This window comes from Salvelinus fontinalis, chromosome 24, assembly GCF_029448725.1.
Source record: "Salvelinus fontinalis isolate EN_2023a chromosome 24, ASM2944872v1, whole genome shotgun sequence".
NCBI lineage: Eukaryota > Metazoa > Chordata > Actinopteri > Salmoniformes > Salmonidae > Salvelinus > Salvelinus fontinalis.
This window is the reverse complement of record NC_074688.1, coordinates 15,555,710-15,574,500: the sequence shown is the minus strand read 5'-3', so window position 1 is coordinate 15,574,500 and position 18,791 is coordinate 15,555,710. Positions and strand designations below refer to the sequence as shown.

Below are 18,791 nucleotides of genomic sequence, written 5' to 3'. Positions count from 1 at the left end.
TCTGCCAGCACTTTTCTTCAACTTTCATGTTCTTCAATTCTGTGTCTTGGACTTTCTCGCATGTCCTCACTCTGTGAATTCTTCGATTTCATTTTCCCCCCACCTTTTTTATTTTTTGTTTTCATAATGTTCAGTTATTGGATATTTCAGTCTCTCATACCTCAGTTAACCCTAGGAACCCATGTTCCTGAAGCCAAAAACTCACTCATAGTATAGTTTTATAAACCGTGTTGCCCGTGGCACCCTATTCCCTATATGGTGAACTACTTTAGACCATGTGCCCTAATCAAAGTACTCTATATAACAGGGGTGTCACACATATGGGCCCGTCAGCCCATTCAATCCTGCCCTTTTGAAAACAATCTAGACAGTCAGGGATCATAGAAAATCCCATAAGCGATGGATAGATGCTTATGTTATGTTTTGCACATTTTGACTGTGAGGAAATATAACCAACGTTAGGTGTGGCCCTCGGGACCTCGGAAGACTGAATGCGACCCGCGGAGTAAATTCTTTGGACACCCCTGCTATTCAGGGACACACAGTCTTACACCTGATAGGTTAGTGGATTTCAGACAAATCCTTGTGGGTGTTTACATTGAGAAATACCGTTGTTACTAAAGTTTATTGATAACCCAAAACAACGTACTTGGCTGAAGAAGAAGACGACGACGTCACCACTGAATCCTCCACTGAGATTGGCTGACTAAAATGGACGTATGTGGTGGGATGACTGCTAACGGTAGTAGTGTCACTATACTGTAGGAGCTAGCTCTGCACCTACCAGTCTGTGTTGTATTTAGCCAAGCTTGGCAGTTACCTCATCCTTTGACTTTCTTGTCATTTCCTCTGGAAAAGCAACAACATTTGTGTGTGTTTGACTGCTTGCACACCCCTCAGTGGACTTGTGACCTTTAAAACCGTAAAGGTTTCTGTGCTGATTTTGACCCATAATAGCGGGTCATAGTGCTGTAGTTAAGTGTAGAAGAACATGTAGAACTGTATTGTCATTGTATCACGTAGACATATTTGTGTTTTGTGACACTCCTCTCACACTGTTCATAAATAACTCCTTTCAGTTTTATACTACTAATAATAACTGTCATGTATTTCTTGTATACTTCCTTAATCCAGAATACTATCTCAAGGGTGTATTAGTTTTTTTCCTCAAAGAACTCTCGGTATTTGTTAGAGTTTGTGTTGGATGGTACATTTGGTTGCAAGTGCCATTAGCTGACTTCTCCCTCTCTTCCGTGGTCCCTCACTCCCCAGTCGCAGCCTCGGACGGTTCAACACATACGACCAGGCCGCCTTCAACAACCCCCATCTGTTCAGTGAGGGGTCTCGGGCCTCGGGGGTGGTGGGGGGCTACAACCCCTACCTCCAGGGGACCTCCCTTAAGGTGCCAGGGATGGAGGGCTACCAGGGTGGGGTGGTCGGTGGGGCCGGAGGTGGGGGCTATGGGAGCCCCTCTGCCCTGCAGCAGGCTCTCCTCTCCCCCACCCCCCTGGAGTACCGGCCCCAGCAGCACGTCACCCCCACCCTACAGGGTCTCCTCTCCCCCCGCCACTCTCTGACGGGCCACGCCGACCCCCGCCTGCCCCCCCAGGACCTGGCCTCCTTACTGAAGAGGCAGAGCCCTCGACCGGCACCCCCCACGCCCCCCAACCAGGACTACGGTGAGATGCTGCTGCGCCAGCTTGGCCAAGGGGAGTCTCTGGAGCCGGGGAGCCCCTACCAACACCACCTCCAGATCAGGCCCCTAGACGTCCAGCCCCCCAGCCTACCCCACTCTGAGAGCATGGAGGAGGATGACCTGCCACCCGGCTACCATGAGGGCCTCCTGGCCAAGGCCCAAGGCTGTGGGGATGGCCATGACCTGCTGGGCCCCCCCCGGGGAGGGACGCCCCCCTACAACTCCCCCACACACAGACACGGCTACATCAGAAGCACCACCACGACCAGAGGTAATGGCCAAGCAGACTCAACCACAGACGTAGAACCTAGTCATTCTATTTCTGTAGCTTTCACGTCACTGTATGCTAATATTCACATGCATTTTACACGCTCTCCTGCTTCGGTCGCACAAACTACAGTCTACATTGTGAACTTCAGTAATCCCTCGCTCCTTCTCTCCCCCTTCCAGACAATGAGCATGTTGACTGCAGGACCCAGGGGCAGCAGGTTATGGAGCAGGGCGTGCCTGACCATAACGGAGTGGGCTACTCCAGCAGGGGCCCCCAGGGGGACGGCTATCGGCCCCGGGGCCAGCTACAGCGCCACCACACCATCCAGACCAGCGACGACGCCTATGTGAGTTTCTCACGGTGCCATAATGTGCTCTGTTTGGGACCATAGAAATAGAATGTACAGAATTTCTCAGCCTCTTATGTAGGTTTAATGAATAGGTCGTAGTTTACCTAGCCTATCAGAGTGCACGATGCACTGTGTTGCTCATACCTATCCTTTCAGATCTGTATGGCATGCCTAGGGGTAGGGACTATGGGTTGATTTAGAATAGAACGTTGTGTGTCTGTGTGCATGCGTTTATGTACTTAACATGTCTTTCTGCACCGCTTCAGGACCAGGCCGAGCCCATGACTGGGATGAGCCTATTGGCTGGCAAGGCTCTGAGCTCCGCCCGCATGTCTGACATCCTCAGTCAATCACCTCTGACAGGAAGCCAGCAGCTCCACCAGCGGGAAGAGTCGGGTCAGTGTCATGTACACATACACACACCAAATGGGTTCAAGTGAGTGAAACATGGCAGACTCAGTCTGGTTTAAGTAAAATGTGAACTCTTGAAAATAATTTCTATCACATGACTAATGTTAAGTATAATATATGCCATTTTAGCAGATGCTTTTATCCAAAACAACTTACAGTAGTGCGTGCATACATTTTCAATTGGTGGTCCCAAAGGGAATCAAACCCAGAATCCTAGCGTTTTAAATATATATTTTATTGTGAAATACACTGGAGAGGTGCAGTCAAATGTGTTGTTTTACAGGGTCAGCCATAGTAATACGCCGACCCTGGAGCAAATTAGGGTTAAGTGCCTTGCTTAAGGGCACACTGGCAGATTTTCACCTTGACGGCTCGGGTATTCGAACCAGCGACCTTTTGGTTATTGACCCAGCGTCCTAACCGCTAGGCTACCTGCCGCCCAACTGAGCCTCGGAGGATCATGCACATGCCCTCACAATACCCACCAAATACCTGCCTTGAACATGGAGGAGTTCTTCATTCTGATAGGCTGTGTCTGTGTGTTTTCTCCTGGCAGTATGTGACGTGGAGGGAGAGCTCCACGCTGGAGCCTGCTACCCGTCGTCCTGCACCAGCAACATTCTTCATAGCTACAAACCCCCAGACCTGCAGTACAGCATGGAGCAGGCCGGGGTCTAGCACGGGTACGCACATGCACTCCGGGTGTGTCCCAAATGGTGCCATTTTCCCTGTGTAGTGCACTACTTTTGACCAGGGCCTTTGACCAGCAGTGCACTATATAGGGAATAGGGAGCCATTTTGGACTAACCTTACAGTATGACTCTGTTGCGCTACACTCCGTCTACAGTGAGTGAATGTCTTTAGCCAGACTCATGTCAATGATTGTCCATACTGTTTCCACTGTTTGTTAATGCTGTTCTTAGATCAGCTGTCAGTTAGTTAAACCTTAATTTAGCCAGGCAGGTCATTTTTGGCATGATTCTCATTCACAGTACTGACTTTGTTGGTCAAGAGGTGAACATGATAAAGCACAGTACTTGAACTGTTAGTGGGTGAATCTCAATAGTATTACCTTGGTTCCTCACCTCCTCTTCCACCGCCTTCTCTAAGTGCACTGGAGGAGAAGGACCGTGGGGAGGAACCTCAGATCTGGTCTATCAATGTGTTTTGAGATGAGGGCAAGACAATTGGGATTCACCCCTAGTGTTAACTCTGTCACTCTGTGTTCTTTCTCTCCTAGGAGCGTGTCCTGTGTATAAAGGTCCACATCAGCCACCTGTGTTGAGCAGCATCACGCCAAACCGCCATTGTCTGTCTGGAGGGGGCACTCTCTGTCAGTCCTGGGGGAGGGCAGGCTGTCTGCAGGCTGCAGTCCGGGGTGGGTGGGAGGGGATCGGCTGGGTGAGGGGAGTGGGTCCAATGCCAGCATTCTGTTCTGCACAGCCATCTAGCAAGCGTTGCCATCATTGGCTCTCTCCATTTCTGCTCTTCCATCCGATTGGATAGATTGGGCTCTGCCACCCCCATTCACTTCTTCCTTCCTACCCCCTTGTGGTCCCCCTCCCCCAACTGTTGCCATAGCAACGTACTCATGCGCCTCAATGTCCCAGGCAGTCATACAGGCAAAACATATAGATCACATAAACATACACGTGCAAACATTCAGCCACAAACCCAAAGTATTCACACCAAGTCTGTGCGTGGGGATTCCTGTGAGGTTCTGTCCGCTCCTCCCTCTCCCCTCCACTGTATTCCGGTGGACCATTCCGGAGCGGGCTGTGATCTCAGATCCTATGAGGCTCTCTGTCAGAATGACCCATTACGTTGGGCTTGCGGGGATAGGTTTGGTTCAGGCTCAGGGGTGCTAAAAAAAACTAACAATGGAGCTCAGTGACATCGAGGATCGCACAGCACAACCAGCTCTCATTTTTTTTTTTTTTTTTCCTGTTCTATCGTTCTTTTTCTTAATTGTTTTTCAAATTAATTTTTACGGCTAATGTTCATCTAGAAGTTATGATCATTATTGTTACTATTATTGTTATTGCTGTTTACTGTAAAATAAGTTTTATTGTTATTATGATTATAATGACAATTGTTATTAAAGGAAAAAAAACTGTTCTGTGTTGCAAGGAGGACAACATTTTAGTTTTGATTACTTATGTAATTCTGCACTTTTAGTTCAATCCTATCTTTTATTCTTCTCCCTGTTTACCCTCTCATACTGCCTGTTCCTTTTCTCACTCCCTTGTTCTCTCTTGTTTTATGCCCTTCTCCCCCCCCCCCGTTTTTCATTCCTTCCTTCCTCCCTCTTTTTCCACTCCCCATCGCTCCCCTGCCCCCTCTTGTGACAGTGTGGCATTGTGGGTAGTTTTAACTGACATTCTTCCCCTTCCTCCTCTGTACATTGACACCATGTATAGATTGTAATTTCTGTATCACATTTTTGGGGGGAGGTGTCGGGGAGGCATTTTTATATTGTTAATGTTATTTGTATTTTTGGATGTCTTCAGATGTCATATTTCTTTTATTTTTTTATTTTGGGGGTAATATTGAGATTTTTAGCCAAAAGAGTACAGGTAGAAGTCTCCTTCATTGTCATAAAAAAAAAATCTTATTGTTTTATTATTGAGACACTTGAAGAGGAAAGTGATTATTTGTGTTACTTTTTATCATTTCAATCATTGATGCCGTTGTCATTGTTATCGTTCTCTGCTTTTTAGGGGTAGATTTAGCAGGCAAGGGGTTGTAGGGTGGTTCGGTGCTGGGAGTGCAGTAATTGAAATGGAGGGGAACTGTATTATAGCTGACATATCATCCCCATCATCATCGTAAGACATTTAGAGGTGGAGATAGAAAGACCCCTTCTCCCCTCGCTCCCCCAATCTGCAGTGGTACCCTCCGTCTCTGACCTCGTCGCCACCTTATTGGCTGACACACAATGGACATTGCCTCTCTTCCCGACTCTGGCCCCGCTACGGCCACATCCAAGGACGAGACTACTACTCTGCACATGTGCTGCCCCCCTTTTCTATCCCTTTCTCGCTCTCTCGTTCCCTCCCTTCGTCACATGATCAGCAAGTGAGACCTACTCCAGCCCCAATACTAGAATCAGTCCTCCACCTCTTCAGAAGGAGAGAAATGATGAACTGACCATAAACTGAGCGTTCTCGAGTTTTGACCCCAACGCAGTATGTACAGTTCAGATTGTGAGCGTAGGGGTTGGGAGAATGATCCGCCCCCCTATCCTCCCCCTTGTCCGCAAGGACTCCCAGTGCATCATGGTCCAGCGAGGGACTGTGTGTGTGTTGCTGATGAGTGACCACCTCCTCGTTTTCTTCTTCCTTATCTGTTTCTGTCTGACTTCCCTCTCATCGTCTGTAAACCAGCTCTCTGCTCGGCACCTGTATCCTATGTTCTCTTTTTCTATCCTTTCATTTTTAAATTTTTATTTTTAGTACAAAAATACTAAAGTGCAACAATGATGATTAAATAGAATTCCAACCAAACTGAGATGAATTAAATAAATATATATAAATAAATAATTTAAAAAGACAATGTGTTTGGGTGATGTTCGATACATTTAAGGAATCTGTATACCACCTGTGTGGAAAGTTTGCTTGTGTTAATGCTTGTCTTTTGCCAGTCTGAATTTCATACTGATTGACTCGATACAAAAGATAGAAGTTATTGCAATGCAGTTGCTTGTAGTTGAGGAGCAGACTTAATGATGGTCAAACATGTACACCGACAGCAAACATCTTTATGCACTATAACAGGGTTGCGTTCTATTCCAGTTCAATAAAGTCAATTCAGAAAGTTAACAGGAATTCCCACTGGAATTGGAATTTCAGTTACCTTCCTCAATTGACTGAATTTAAAAATGATCAACCCTGCCATATACTCCAGATTTGACAGTATGTGATACATGGGGCACAAACCTGAAAACCTCCTGGGCAAGAAGAATAACTCCACTAGTTGTATTTGTCAGATTTAAGGAAAGGACCTCTTTGCCACTGACACAGGAGCACTGTAGGGATGAATGGGGATCATTGTGTAATCTATTGATCTACAACCCTCTACCTCGGTGCTGCAGTGCTCTGTGATCATCTTCTTTGGTCTGTCTGTAGAGCTGCACTGCAGTTGCTTTTCAGGCAACGGTAGCTGAGCACAGATCTATGGGAGCCCTGTATGTAATAGGAGAGTGGCAGACAGGGATGCTGCGATTGGAAGATGGACAAGAATGATAGATGAATTTAGTCCCTGTGCCTTAATAGACGGACACCTTGCCCCCTCATCACTCTCCTTCCAGCCATCTCCCTTTTTCTCTCTCCCACCTTGGAATACATGGTCAGTGGCTCATTAAATGACGGATGCATTGCGTAGCTTGTCCCGTTTTCCTCTCGCTCCCCCTCTCCTCTTTCCTCATCCCTTCTCGTTATGTGTGGCGACAGCATGACTGCCTGCGCCAGCCACTAAATGCTGCTTGCTGCAGTTGGAGGATCATGTGTGTGTGTGTGTGTGTGTGTGTGTAGTTGAGTGAGCTGGGGGGGGGGGGGGGGGGGGGGGGGCTGCCTGCCTATCGTCTCCTCTGCTACCCTACCCAGCATGCATGGAGGACCGACAGGCTGAATCATCCCACCACCTTCTGCCGATTGTGCCAAGGTAACACTAACGTGTGTTTGTGTGTGAGAGAGAAAAATAAGAAAGAATGGGGGAAGAAAGATTAGTACTGTAATGTGTTGTGTTTGTTGGTGTATCTGAGTTTGAAAGACAGTACTGTGTGCATTGCTGTGTATGTGTTTGGGTGTGTGTGTCTTGAGACACTGCATGCATCCCTGCACAGCAGATTGAGTGTGTTGTGCAGAGTCTAGCCCACTCTTGTCCATTACTCCCTTCAATCCATCGGGCCTGTGCTTGTTATGATAACAAGCTTCCACTCCTCTATTTACTAGACTGATTGCACCATTGTTTATTTGGGAAATACTATCCTCATGCCGTCAGCTTTATATGTTGATGTCATGCTTAACTTCCTGTTTTAGTGGAAGGCACTGACACACTGATCATGTGACACACTGATCATGTGACTATGATCATCTGTGATTAATGGTATCAGGCGTTTTGTCATTTCTGGTGCCTTTTCACACATTAATTTGCATATGTGTGGTGTGAAATGACTGACTTCTGTAAACAGGGCTGTGTTTTTAATCTACTGATAGAGACCTACTCAGATAGCATTTACACTGCAGCTCCTCACAAATCAAATTTAGACAGCCAGCAAATGATTGAATAATTTGGATTCAGGGTCTATTTGTGATGAGAATAATCAAACCTTACTCTACCTCTCCTCGTCACTGTTCATTGTGTCTTTATATGCCTATGGTCCTATGTGGCTCAGTTGGGAGAGGGTGGCACTTGCAATGACAGTGTTGTGGGTTCGATTCCCACAGGGGACCAAAAATGAAAAAAGTATGGAAATGTATGATCTCACTACTGTACGTTGCTCTGGATAAGAGTGTCTGCTAAATTACTAAAATGTAAAAATAAATTGAAATGCACTTTGGCTAGTTCTGTGTCTTTCATAGACTGTTGTATCTTCTCTGATTGGCTGTTCCTGTGTCTTTTTTAATGGATTGTCCAGGAAGCTACTGCTTCTCTGTTGACATTCTGTTCACATTAGTTATTTATCTGTCTCAACTTGTGTTCACCACATTCTCTTTGTCTCTCGTAGGGATCTATCCTCTTTATCCCTGTGTGTTTTTACTGTCTTCGTTCCAGTTTCTTTCCTCCTGTCAGTGTTTTCTTGTCTTTCTTTCTAGGGCTAATGTAATTCTTACATGTCAGTGTTCGCTCTCTTGCACTCTCTCTCCCTGTCTTATTTCTGTCTGTTTGTCCACCTCTGTTTTCCTTGTCATTCTCTTGTCTGTGTAATCCCTCTATTCAGTCACTGGAGAGCAATCCCTCCCTGTCTGTCTGTCTGTCTGTCTCTCTGTCTGTCTGTGTCTGTGTCTGTGTCTCTGTCTCTGTCTCTGTCTGTCTGTCTGTCTGTCTGTCTGTCTGTCTTTGTCTCTGTCTGTCTGTCTTTGTCTCTGTCTGTCTGTCTTTGTCTCTGTCTGTCTGTCTTTGTCTCTGTCTGTCATAGTAGCTGGGTGTTGGTGGTCCTGTGGACGAGCATGGAGTGTCTGTATCTGATGCAGGGACCAGGCACCACTGTCCTGCTGCTACACACTTTGGCCTGGGCATGGACAGGCCAGTAACAAGACTGGATCATGGAAAATATACCACCACACAGTACTCAGTACTTTATGAGTTACAATATATTGATAAAGGATAAAGATTCTCACGAGAAACAGATGAAAGTACATTTAAATGGACACTGGGTTTCAAGTGCACATATCTTGAACATATAAACTTCTCTATACATCCAGGTGCGATCGAACATGATCCCAAGATTGATGGACGGCATCAAGCTGCACTAACACTGAAAGAGAATGTTACCCACAAGTTCAACTGCCAGTCAGAGGGTTGGAATCCTAATGCCCCGCCCCTGCTGACGTGGTATCGCAACGGGAAGCGACAGAGACAGCCGATAGACAAACAGACACCTGGGCGCCTGGTGGTGACATCAGTGGAGGAGTCTGGGCTGCTGAAATCGGACTCCAAGCACAACAGCACCTTCTCTCTGAGAGCCAGGAAGTGGGATACAGAGCTGGTGTGTGCTGCATCCAGCCCTCACAGTGAAGAGAGCTACAATGCCACCATCACCCTCAATGTGCAGTGTCAGGAGGCTTGTTGAATGATCTACTGATGTTTTGTGGTGTGGGGAATGTGTTCATATGGTTACATCTTGTGGCTGTTAAGGTTTCATAACCAAATACAGTATTAACCCCAGTCCTTCTGCCTACTCAGATCTTATCATTGGTCCCAGTGCTCATATCAATATCCAATATGATCCCACCACTGTAGGTTATTTAAGGCCAGTAGTATATTGAACTGATGTGATGCTCAGTTTCCCTCTATTTGTTATGTTCCCATGCTGGGCATCCTGGCAGGGGGCGCTGTGGGCTTCATTACCCTTCTCATCCTCAGCCTTCTGGTGCTCTGCCTTCTGCACAAGGGCAAGGGCAAGGCCATCATCGGTGAGACATGGGAGCAAGGAGGGTGGGAGGAGCTGTTGTATTTTGATGATACAATGAATGAGGTGCTTTAAGTCTCTGAAGAATATCTGTGCCTGTTCTTTTTCAGATGAGCCAGTTGAGATTATAATGGCGAAAAAATGGTAACGTACATTATTTGGCTAATTTATCTGTTGTTTGTGTCAGTTGTCAGCATAGGTGTGGGTCTAAATGTGTCTTTCTTTGAATATGAAAAAAAGGGTGAAGTGGGAGGGAGTATGAAAATGTATGCACTCACCACTACTGTAAGTTGCTCTGGATAAGAGCGTCTGGTAAAATTACTAAGATGTAATACCCACATATTGTATTCAATGGTATATATTTATGCATGAGCATGCTCCTCTGTTTGTATTTACAGTACAGTATATAAGGCAAGTGTCTGTATAATAATATACTTTACATGTATGTATATGTATTCACTAAGAAACAAACGGAAGCAAACAGGCCAAAACGGGGAGGGGCATACCTGAACTTATCCAATAAGTGACTGATTTTCATTGCTTTAGTTTGCGACGGTGTGCACTAATGAATACACCCCATGATTCTTGTTTCAGTATCGAATCACCTACTATGAAGGTAGACAAGATATACCTACCCAGAGAGAACATGTCTCTCTAACTTCCAACATGCAACTCAATGACCTCAGCACCCTGCGTAAAGGTAAGACACTACGGCTGAGAGACAGATACCTCATTAGAACCGAGGTAGAAGTCTCATCAATGGTGCAAAGCAATTACAGAACAGGAAACCGGAAACAGAGTGGCCATGTTGGTGCCCTGGGCACTGGCACCTGTCCCGGTGATCTTCTCCATGACTCCGTCCCATCTGTTATTCTACTTCCACATCACGATGTCTCTCTGTAGCACGAGAGGCCGCCAAACACCACCTTGGGGAGAAGATGAGCGAGGAAGAGGAGGATCTGTTTGCTGCCTATGCTGCTAGGGGTAAGACAGGGTTCAGAGGTTTAGGGTTGGCTTACCTGTTGAATGGAAATTATTTGGCCCACTTCACACTAATGTAATGTTACATATTTTCAGGCTGTTACAAAGGGTGTTAATAAGTTTATATATTTGTGTGTGTGTGTGTGTGTGTGTGTGTGTGTGTAACTATTGTTTGTGTGTATATAACGTGCACCACATATGTCCGTACATTGTTATAAAGTTTGTTGTTGACACCCCCTCCAGGCTTTGCCCGGTACTCCATGTTGGGCTCCATCTATACAGGGGTGTCAAACTCATTCCACGGAGGGCCTAGTGTCTGCAGGTTTTTGGTTTTTCCTTTCAATAAAGCCCTAGACAACCAGGTGTGGGGAGTTCCTAACTAATTAGGGATGTTAATTCATCAATCAAGTACAAGGGAGGAGCGAAAACCCGCAGACACTCGGCCCCCCGTGGAATGAGTTTGACACCTGTGATCTATAAGGTGAACAGCAAGAGCAGTGATGAGATCTGGCTCTGACTACTATGCCACAGTCCCACCACTGGGTGGTCAAACCACAGTTCAACCGGCCAATAGGAACCTGTGAACGACTGCCTGTCAGCCAATCCCATCTTCGAAAAGGAGCAAGAGATGCTGAGATGATTACAGGCGTAGACCAGCAAGAGAAACCGATCAGGAAGATACGATAGGTAGCGATCTCACTCTGAGGTTATCCAGATGAACCTGTTACAGCAGGTAATCACATTCCAACTTGGTTCAGTGAAAATCAGAAACTCAGACTATCATGTCCTATGTTAATTGGTTGGTGTATTTCAAGCTGACTGGTATAAATCTGTAGCCTGGTCCTATATCTGTTTGTGCTGTCTCTTTGTTTGGTGTGACAGTATGTCATGAACAGATCTGGGACCAGGATAATAACTCTGATTGCCATGAACTGAATCATCAAAAGATGCAGTTGTAGAATCAAGGTAATGCATTTAGATGGCTCTAAACACCTAAACTAATGCTCAGTGTAGGAAGTATACTGTACCAGTGTGTTAGATGGCTCTAAACACCTAAACTAATACTCAGTGTAGGAAGTATACTGTACCAGTGTGTTAGATGGCTCTAAACACCTAAACTAATACTCAGTGTAGGAAGTATACTGTACCAGTGTGTTAGATGGCTCTAAACACCTAAACTAATGCTCAGTGTGGGAAGTATACTGTACCAGTGTTTTAAATGGCTCTAAACACCTAAACTAATACTCAGTGTAGGAAATATACTGTACCAGTGTTTTAAATGGCTCTAAACACCTAAACTAATACTCAGTGTAGGAAATATACTGTACCAGTGTTTTAAATGGCTCTAAACACCTAAACTAATACTCAGTGTAGGAAGTATACTGTACCAGGGTGTTAGATGGCTCTAAACACCTAAACTAATACTCAGTGTAGGAAGTATACTGTACCAGTGTTTTAAATGGCTCTAAACACCTAAACTGATGCTCAGTGTAGGAAGTATACTGTACCAGTGTTTTAAATGGCTCTAAACACCTAAACTGATGCTCAGTGTAGGAAGTATACTGTACCAGTGTTTTAGATGGCTCTAAACACCTAAACTAATGCTCAGTGTGGGAAGTGTACTGTACCAGTGTTTTAGATAGTTTACACTGACTGACAATTGCCACATCTCTGGTCCTGAATGTCTCTAAAACTAAGAGCTTTGTATTTGGTACAAATCCTTCCTCGCTATACCTCAGCTGAATCTGGTAATGAATGGTGTGGCTGTTGAACAAGTTGAGGAGAATAAATTACTTGGCGTTACCTTAGACTGTTAACGGTCATGGTCAAAACATATAGATTCAAATGATTGTAAAGATGGGGAGAGGTCTGTCAGTAATAAAGATATGCTCTGTTTTTTTGACTCCACACTCCAAAAAGCAAGTTCTGCAGGCTCTAGTTTTATCTTATCTTGATTATTGTCCAGTCGTGTGGTCCAGTGCTGCAAGGAAAGACCTAGTTAAGCTGCAGCTGGCCCAGAACAGAGCGGCACGCGTTGCTCTTCACTGTAATCAGAGGGCTGATATAAATACTATGCACGACAGTCTCTCTTGGCTAAGAGTTGAGGAGAGACTGACTGCATCACTACTTCTTTTTTATAAGAAACATTGTGTTGTGTGTCAGAGCTCTCTCAGAGCTCACTCACCCACCAGACATGCCACCAGGGGTCTTTTCACAGTCCCCAAATCCAGAACAAATTCAAGAAAGCGTACAGTATTATACAGAGCTCTTGTTGCATGGAACTTCCTTCCATCTCATATTGCTCAAATAAACAGCAAACATGGTTTCAAAAAACAGATAAAGCAACACCTCACGGCACAACGCCTCTCCCCTATTTGACCTAGATAGTTTGTGTGTATGCATTGATATGTAGGCTATGTGTGCCTTTAAAAATGTTTATGTCGTTCTGTCCTTGAGCTGTTCTTGTCTATTGATGTTTTTTCTGTATTATGTCATTCTGTACTATGTTTCATGTTTTGTGTGGATCCCAGGAAGAGTAGCTGCTGCTTTTGCAACAGCTAATGGGGATCCTAATAACATACCAAATACCAAATCTCCATATACTGCAGTCTGTTGATCACATACCATAACCATGAACTCCTGTTGGATTACGGAATGCTTCATGTTCTTCAAGACAATTTATGTAAACTGATATTTTTCTATGGATATATACATAAACAATATACATTTCTCCAAAAGTATATAACGTGTAGATGTATATTTGTATTTATATGTATATGTGTATAAAATACATCTAATTAAGACTAATATGACTATGGATTTGACTATGGACAGTCAATTCTGCTTTTGTTTTTATTTAACCAGCAGGGGGCACTTATCTTACCCTGTCAAATACCCTAGTTGGAGACTAAAGGAACCAACTGTCTATTGATTTACACATAACGGTCTGTCTTCTTGTCATATAAATGCTGTCATAGGTCAGCTGTGCTTTGCAGGTCAGGACTGGGCATCATCAGGGGACAGTGCAGGGCTGGCCTTCACTGGTTCTGCTGTAATGGGGCCCAGGCTAGTGTTCGCCCATATCTGTGTGCTGAGCCATTGGGAGGAAATGCAGCCTTAGTCTAATGGAAATTGTGATGACATTCACATATGACAATTATATCTCAGATTGTGTTCATTTGACACTGATGGTAGGGAAGTGATGCTATCCTATATTTTATGGTTCTGACACTGCTGTCTGGGTATATGTGATTGTGTGTAATAAGACTGGCCAAAATCAACATTTTGTAAACTGCAATTCTTATAAGAAAAGTGTTTTCTGTCTTACCTGTGGTTAGTGCATTGTTATTTGTGTCCAACATAGTGGTGGTAGTGTTTGAGGCATCGGGGTGGTAGTGTTTGAAGCATTGTGTCTTAGTGCCTGGGTGAGAGTGTAACTGTGTTCCAGGTGCCAGTTGTAGGTTATAGGGTGTTGTGGTCTACCGTTGCCAAGCAGGAAGCTGTTGTCTCTTTGTCTTCCTCACATGGCTCCTCTGCATTCTGCAGAGCAGTAGGGATTTTAGGTTTTCAACAGAATCATTGGGACATAACTTATCTGTGATCATGATCATGTTTTACTACATTGTAAAATCATACTACATACTAAAACCACTACTCTTAAATTATTTTTTGCAATTTACTGTAGGCCCATATGTAATTCTTCTTACCTTTGGTATTAAACATATGGTATTAAACATTTGGACATTGTTGTTTCAAAAGTGATAGTACTTGCCAAAGCAGCATGTTGAAGTTGATCTGTTGCCTCACCCATAACTCAACCCGGTCTCAAGTTACTGAGGTACTAAATGGGGACAGATACAGCTCTGATGTTAATGGAAGATAATAACACACACCTCCTCCTCATAGACATAGAGACAGACAGACCCCATGACAAGGTGACATTTTGAAGACTTTTTGAAAACCGACAAGGAAAGGGTACGTTTTAGGTTTTTGATCCCCTATTCTAAAGACCCTTTTATTTGTTTTACATTTTTAAAACAGTTTTGGTGGGGTAGATCGGGTTTAATATTGCAGATAGATTGTAGCTTCCATCAATGTAATTGTCTGCATCACTTCCAATCCCCCCTATATTTTTAGCAAATATATATATACACACACATGTGTATATGTATGTATATGTATAGATATGTATATGTATATCTATATGTGTATGTATATATATGGGTGTGTGTGTTTGTGTATATATATATACATACATACACACACACACACACACACACACACACACACACACACACACACACACACACACACACACATATATATATATATACACTGCTCAAAAAAATAAAGGGAACACTTGAACAACACAATGTAACTCCAAGTCAATCACACTTCTGTGAAATCAAACTGTCCACTTAGGAAGCAACACTGATTGACAATAAATTTCACATGCTGTTGTGCAAATGGAATAGACAAAAGGTGGAAATTATAGGCAATTAGCAAGACACCCCCAAAAAAGGAGTGATTCTGCAGGTGGTGACCACAGACCACTTCTCAGTTCCTATGCTTCCTGGCTGATGTTTTGGTCACTTTTGAATGCTGGCGGTGCTCTCACTCTAGTGGTAGCATGAGACGGAGTCTACAACCCACACAAGTGGCTCAGGTAGTGCAGTTCATCCAGGATGGCACATCAATGCGAGCTTTTGCAAAAAGGTTTGCTGTGTCTGTCAGCGTAGTGTCCAGAGCATGGAGGCGCTACCAGGAGACAGGCCAGTACATCAGGAGACGTGGAGGAGGCCGTAGGAGGGCAACAACCCAGCAGCAGGACCGCTACCTCCGCCTTTGTGCAAGGAGGTGCACTGCCAGCGCCCTGCAAAATGACCTCCAGCAGGCCACAGCCAGACAACGGTTTGCAACTGCACATGGGGACAAATATCGTACTTTTTGGAGAAATGTCCTCTGGTCTGATGAAACAAAAATAGAACTGTTTGGCCATAATGACCATCATTATGTTTGGAGGAAAAAGGGGGAGGCTTGCAAGCCGAAGAACACTATCCCAACCGTGAAGCACGGGGGTAGCAGCATAATGGTGTGGGGGTGCTTTGCTGCAGGAGAGACTGGTGCACTTCACAAAATTGAAGTGCAAAATTTATGTTTTACGGACACAGTGTGTTTTACATGAGTTATCTTGTTATTAGTTGCTATTAGTCCCACCCTTCAGCTCCATTCAACCCTTCCCATCTATCTCTTAACACCATCCATATTGGATTTCTATTTGCCATATATTTATCATCTGTGCTGTGATGTTTCACACAAGTTCTGAACATTTCTATTCTCATTCTTTCTACAGATTGTACATTACATTTTTTGTTTTTGCTAAAAGTATTATTATATTATTGGTCGATTGACTATGACATTTCAGATCACCCAGTAGTGCTATCTGCAAGGTTAGCTCTAGGTAAATATAGCAATTCTTCAGCCATTCCTGGACCTGTAACCAAAAACAAGCTATAAATGGACAGTACCAAAACAAATTATCTAATGATTCTGTCTCTTCGCAGCAAAATCTGCAGAGCTGGGATGGCTGCTGTATCCCCCATATATATAACATTCTATTGGTTGCAAGAATTTTGTATAATAATTTAAATTGAACAATTCTAAGTTTTGAATCTGGCGTCGTTTTCCGTATCAGTTCATAAACCATGTGCCATGGAATCGGTACGTCAAAAATCTATTCCCAACTATTTTGCGATCTATATGGCAAAGGTGTCATAAAAAAAAAATCTTTTTTTTATCTATCACAATTTTCTTTAACCAATTATGGTCTTTAATGCAGGGCCGACAGACAAGTTTTTGCGGTAATGCTGCAATTAGTTGGTTGCAATTTTGGTTAGTGTAGACATTTCCATATGTTTTTGTTAGCTGCATGTGTGACAACTCCACCTGTCCTATTTATGATATCATTTACGAAGATTATACCTTCTTTTTTTAAATAAAAAACTTTTTTTATTTTTATCAATTAGTATATTTGAGTTTAACCACAATATTTGTTGTATTATTTGTTCTGTCTTTTCCGGTGGATTAAATTGAAATTGATAGAGACAGTTAACAAGTTTTCATCGCTGACATGAGAAAGATTTATTTACAATTGAAAAGGTTTGTAGGAGACAATAAAATAACGATAAATCAATATATTTGTGTGAAGGTGTTATTTCTTGTAACATTTCAGGCCTCAATTCAGTAAAGATCTATGTATTTTTTTGTTTTACTATTATAAAAAATTGAAGTTTGAGTCGAATGACTGTCTAGGGACAGAAAATTGTGTCTTTCTAGGTTTTTTTTTATGGACATAGGGGCTCTTTAGGTTGGACCGCCTATAACGGCAGTGTATGAAATGATACATCCGTTTTATTTTCCCCAGAAGAATCAAGAGAATAGTAAATAGAATGAAAGGGACCATACTCTTGGCTCATCTGTTGTTGATTTGGACCATGACTGCTAAGTTTTGGGGTAGCTATGGAAAAAATAGACAGACTGCATAGAAAATTTCACAAAAATAATTCAACACCAGTTTTTTCTGATTATTTCTGACTAGATTAATCAGCTAGATGACATTAAAAACTACCATATCACCGATGTCAAGGTCAGAAATGCTTTCTGATCTATTTACTGTGACCTCAACTGATGCTGTCCCCCATTCTTTGAACAGTACCTGTAAATTCAGACTCAGGTAAGTGGCCAGACTAGTTCAATTCCTTATTTAATCTAACTATGAATTCTGGGGCATTATCTGGACATTCTGTAGATCAGGTTTTCTCCCAACTCTCCTAATTTAATTTAGTATTCAAAACTATCTCACTAAAACCCACCATAATTATTGGCACCCTTGATAGAGATGAGTAAAAAAAAAGACTATAACATAAATAATACTAAAACTGAGCTATAATGTCTGCAAATAAAATGTGGAAGTATTTATACTAATACATTTGCTCAATTTTTTTTTTCTTTTTTTCGTCATCTGACCATAGCAACGTATGGACTTTGATAAATGGCATTGGCATTTGGATTGGAACCAGTGCAATGGTCAAATGACATGAAAACAAGCTCTTTGGCCACGCACACCAGTGGTGGGTTTGCTGTTGAAAAACATAAGCATACTTGTAAATATGGTGGTGGATCTTTGATGTTATGAGGCTATTTTGCTTCCACTAGTCCTTGGGCCCTTGTTAAGGTCAACGGCATCATGAACTTTACCAAGTACCAGGACATTTGTGCCAAAAACCTCGTTGCCTCTGCCAGGATGCTGACACTTGGCCGCAAGTGGATCTTCCAGCAAGACAATAACCCCAAGCACACATCAAAATCTACAAAGAAATGGTTCATTGATTACAAAATCAACATTTTGTAATCATCAGGCTCTGGACTTGAACTCTGTTGAAAACCTGTGGTTTGAATTGGAGAGGGCAGTCATAAGAGCAGATGAATGATATCAAGGATATGGAAAGATTCTGTATGGAGGAATGGTCTAAGATAACACATTTAAAAAAAGAGAAGAGAAAAAAAGATCAATAATATCATGAATAAATACACAATGAGTAATGATAACTTGGCTATATACACGGGGGTACGAGGTAATTGAGATAGATAAGTACATATAGGTAAGGATTAAGTGACTAGGCAACAGGATGGATAATAAACAGTAACAGCAGCGCATGTGATTAGTCAAAAAACTAAAAGGGTCAATGCAGATAGTCTGGGTAGCTATTGGTGAACTACAATACACTACATTATACTGAACAAAAATATAAATGCAACATGGAACAATTTCTAAGATTCTGAGCTACAATTCATATAAGGACATTCGTCGATTGAAATAAATTCATTAGGCCCTAATCTATGGATTTCATATGTTTGGGAATACAGATATGCATCTGTTGGTCACAGGGGT

At 43.2% G+C, this 18,791-nt stretch overlaps 1 protein-coding gene and 1 pseudogene across 4 annotated transcripts in view; both read left to right on the top strand.

The window, feature by feature from the left end:
- Window positions 1–6,282, top strand: part of LOC129822001 (serine/threonine-protein kinase SIK3 homolog) — a 49,649-nt gene extending 43,367 nt beyond the window's left edge. For all 4 annotated transcript variants that reach the window (XM_055879819.1, XM_055879818.1, XM_055879817.1 and 1 more), the window contains 5 exons: window positions 1,273–1,967; window positions 2,147–2,313; window positions 2,583–2,712; window positions 3,284–3,410; window positions 3,968–6,282. In XM_055879819.1, the coding sequence (XP_055735794.1) occupies window positions 1,273–1,967; window positions 2,147–2,313; window positions 2,583–2,712; window positions 3,284–3,405 (1,114 nt within the window). In that variant the 3' untranslated portion in view covers window positions 3,406–3,410; window positions 3,968–6,282. The remainder of the gene's footprint in view (window positions 1–1,272; window positions 1,968–2,146; window positions 2,314–2,582; window positions 2,713–3,283; window positions 3,411–3,967) is intronic.
- Window positions 6,283–9,721: 3,439 nt separating this feature from the next.
- LOC129821685 (transmembrane protein 25-like) lies at window positions 9,722–17,035 on the top strand (annotated as a pseudogene).
- The last annotated feature ends 1,756 nt before the right edge of the window (window positions 17,036–18,791 follow it).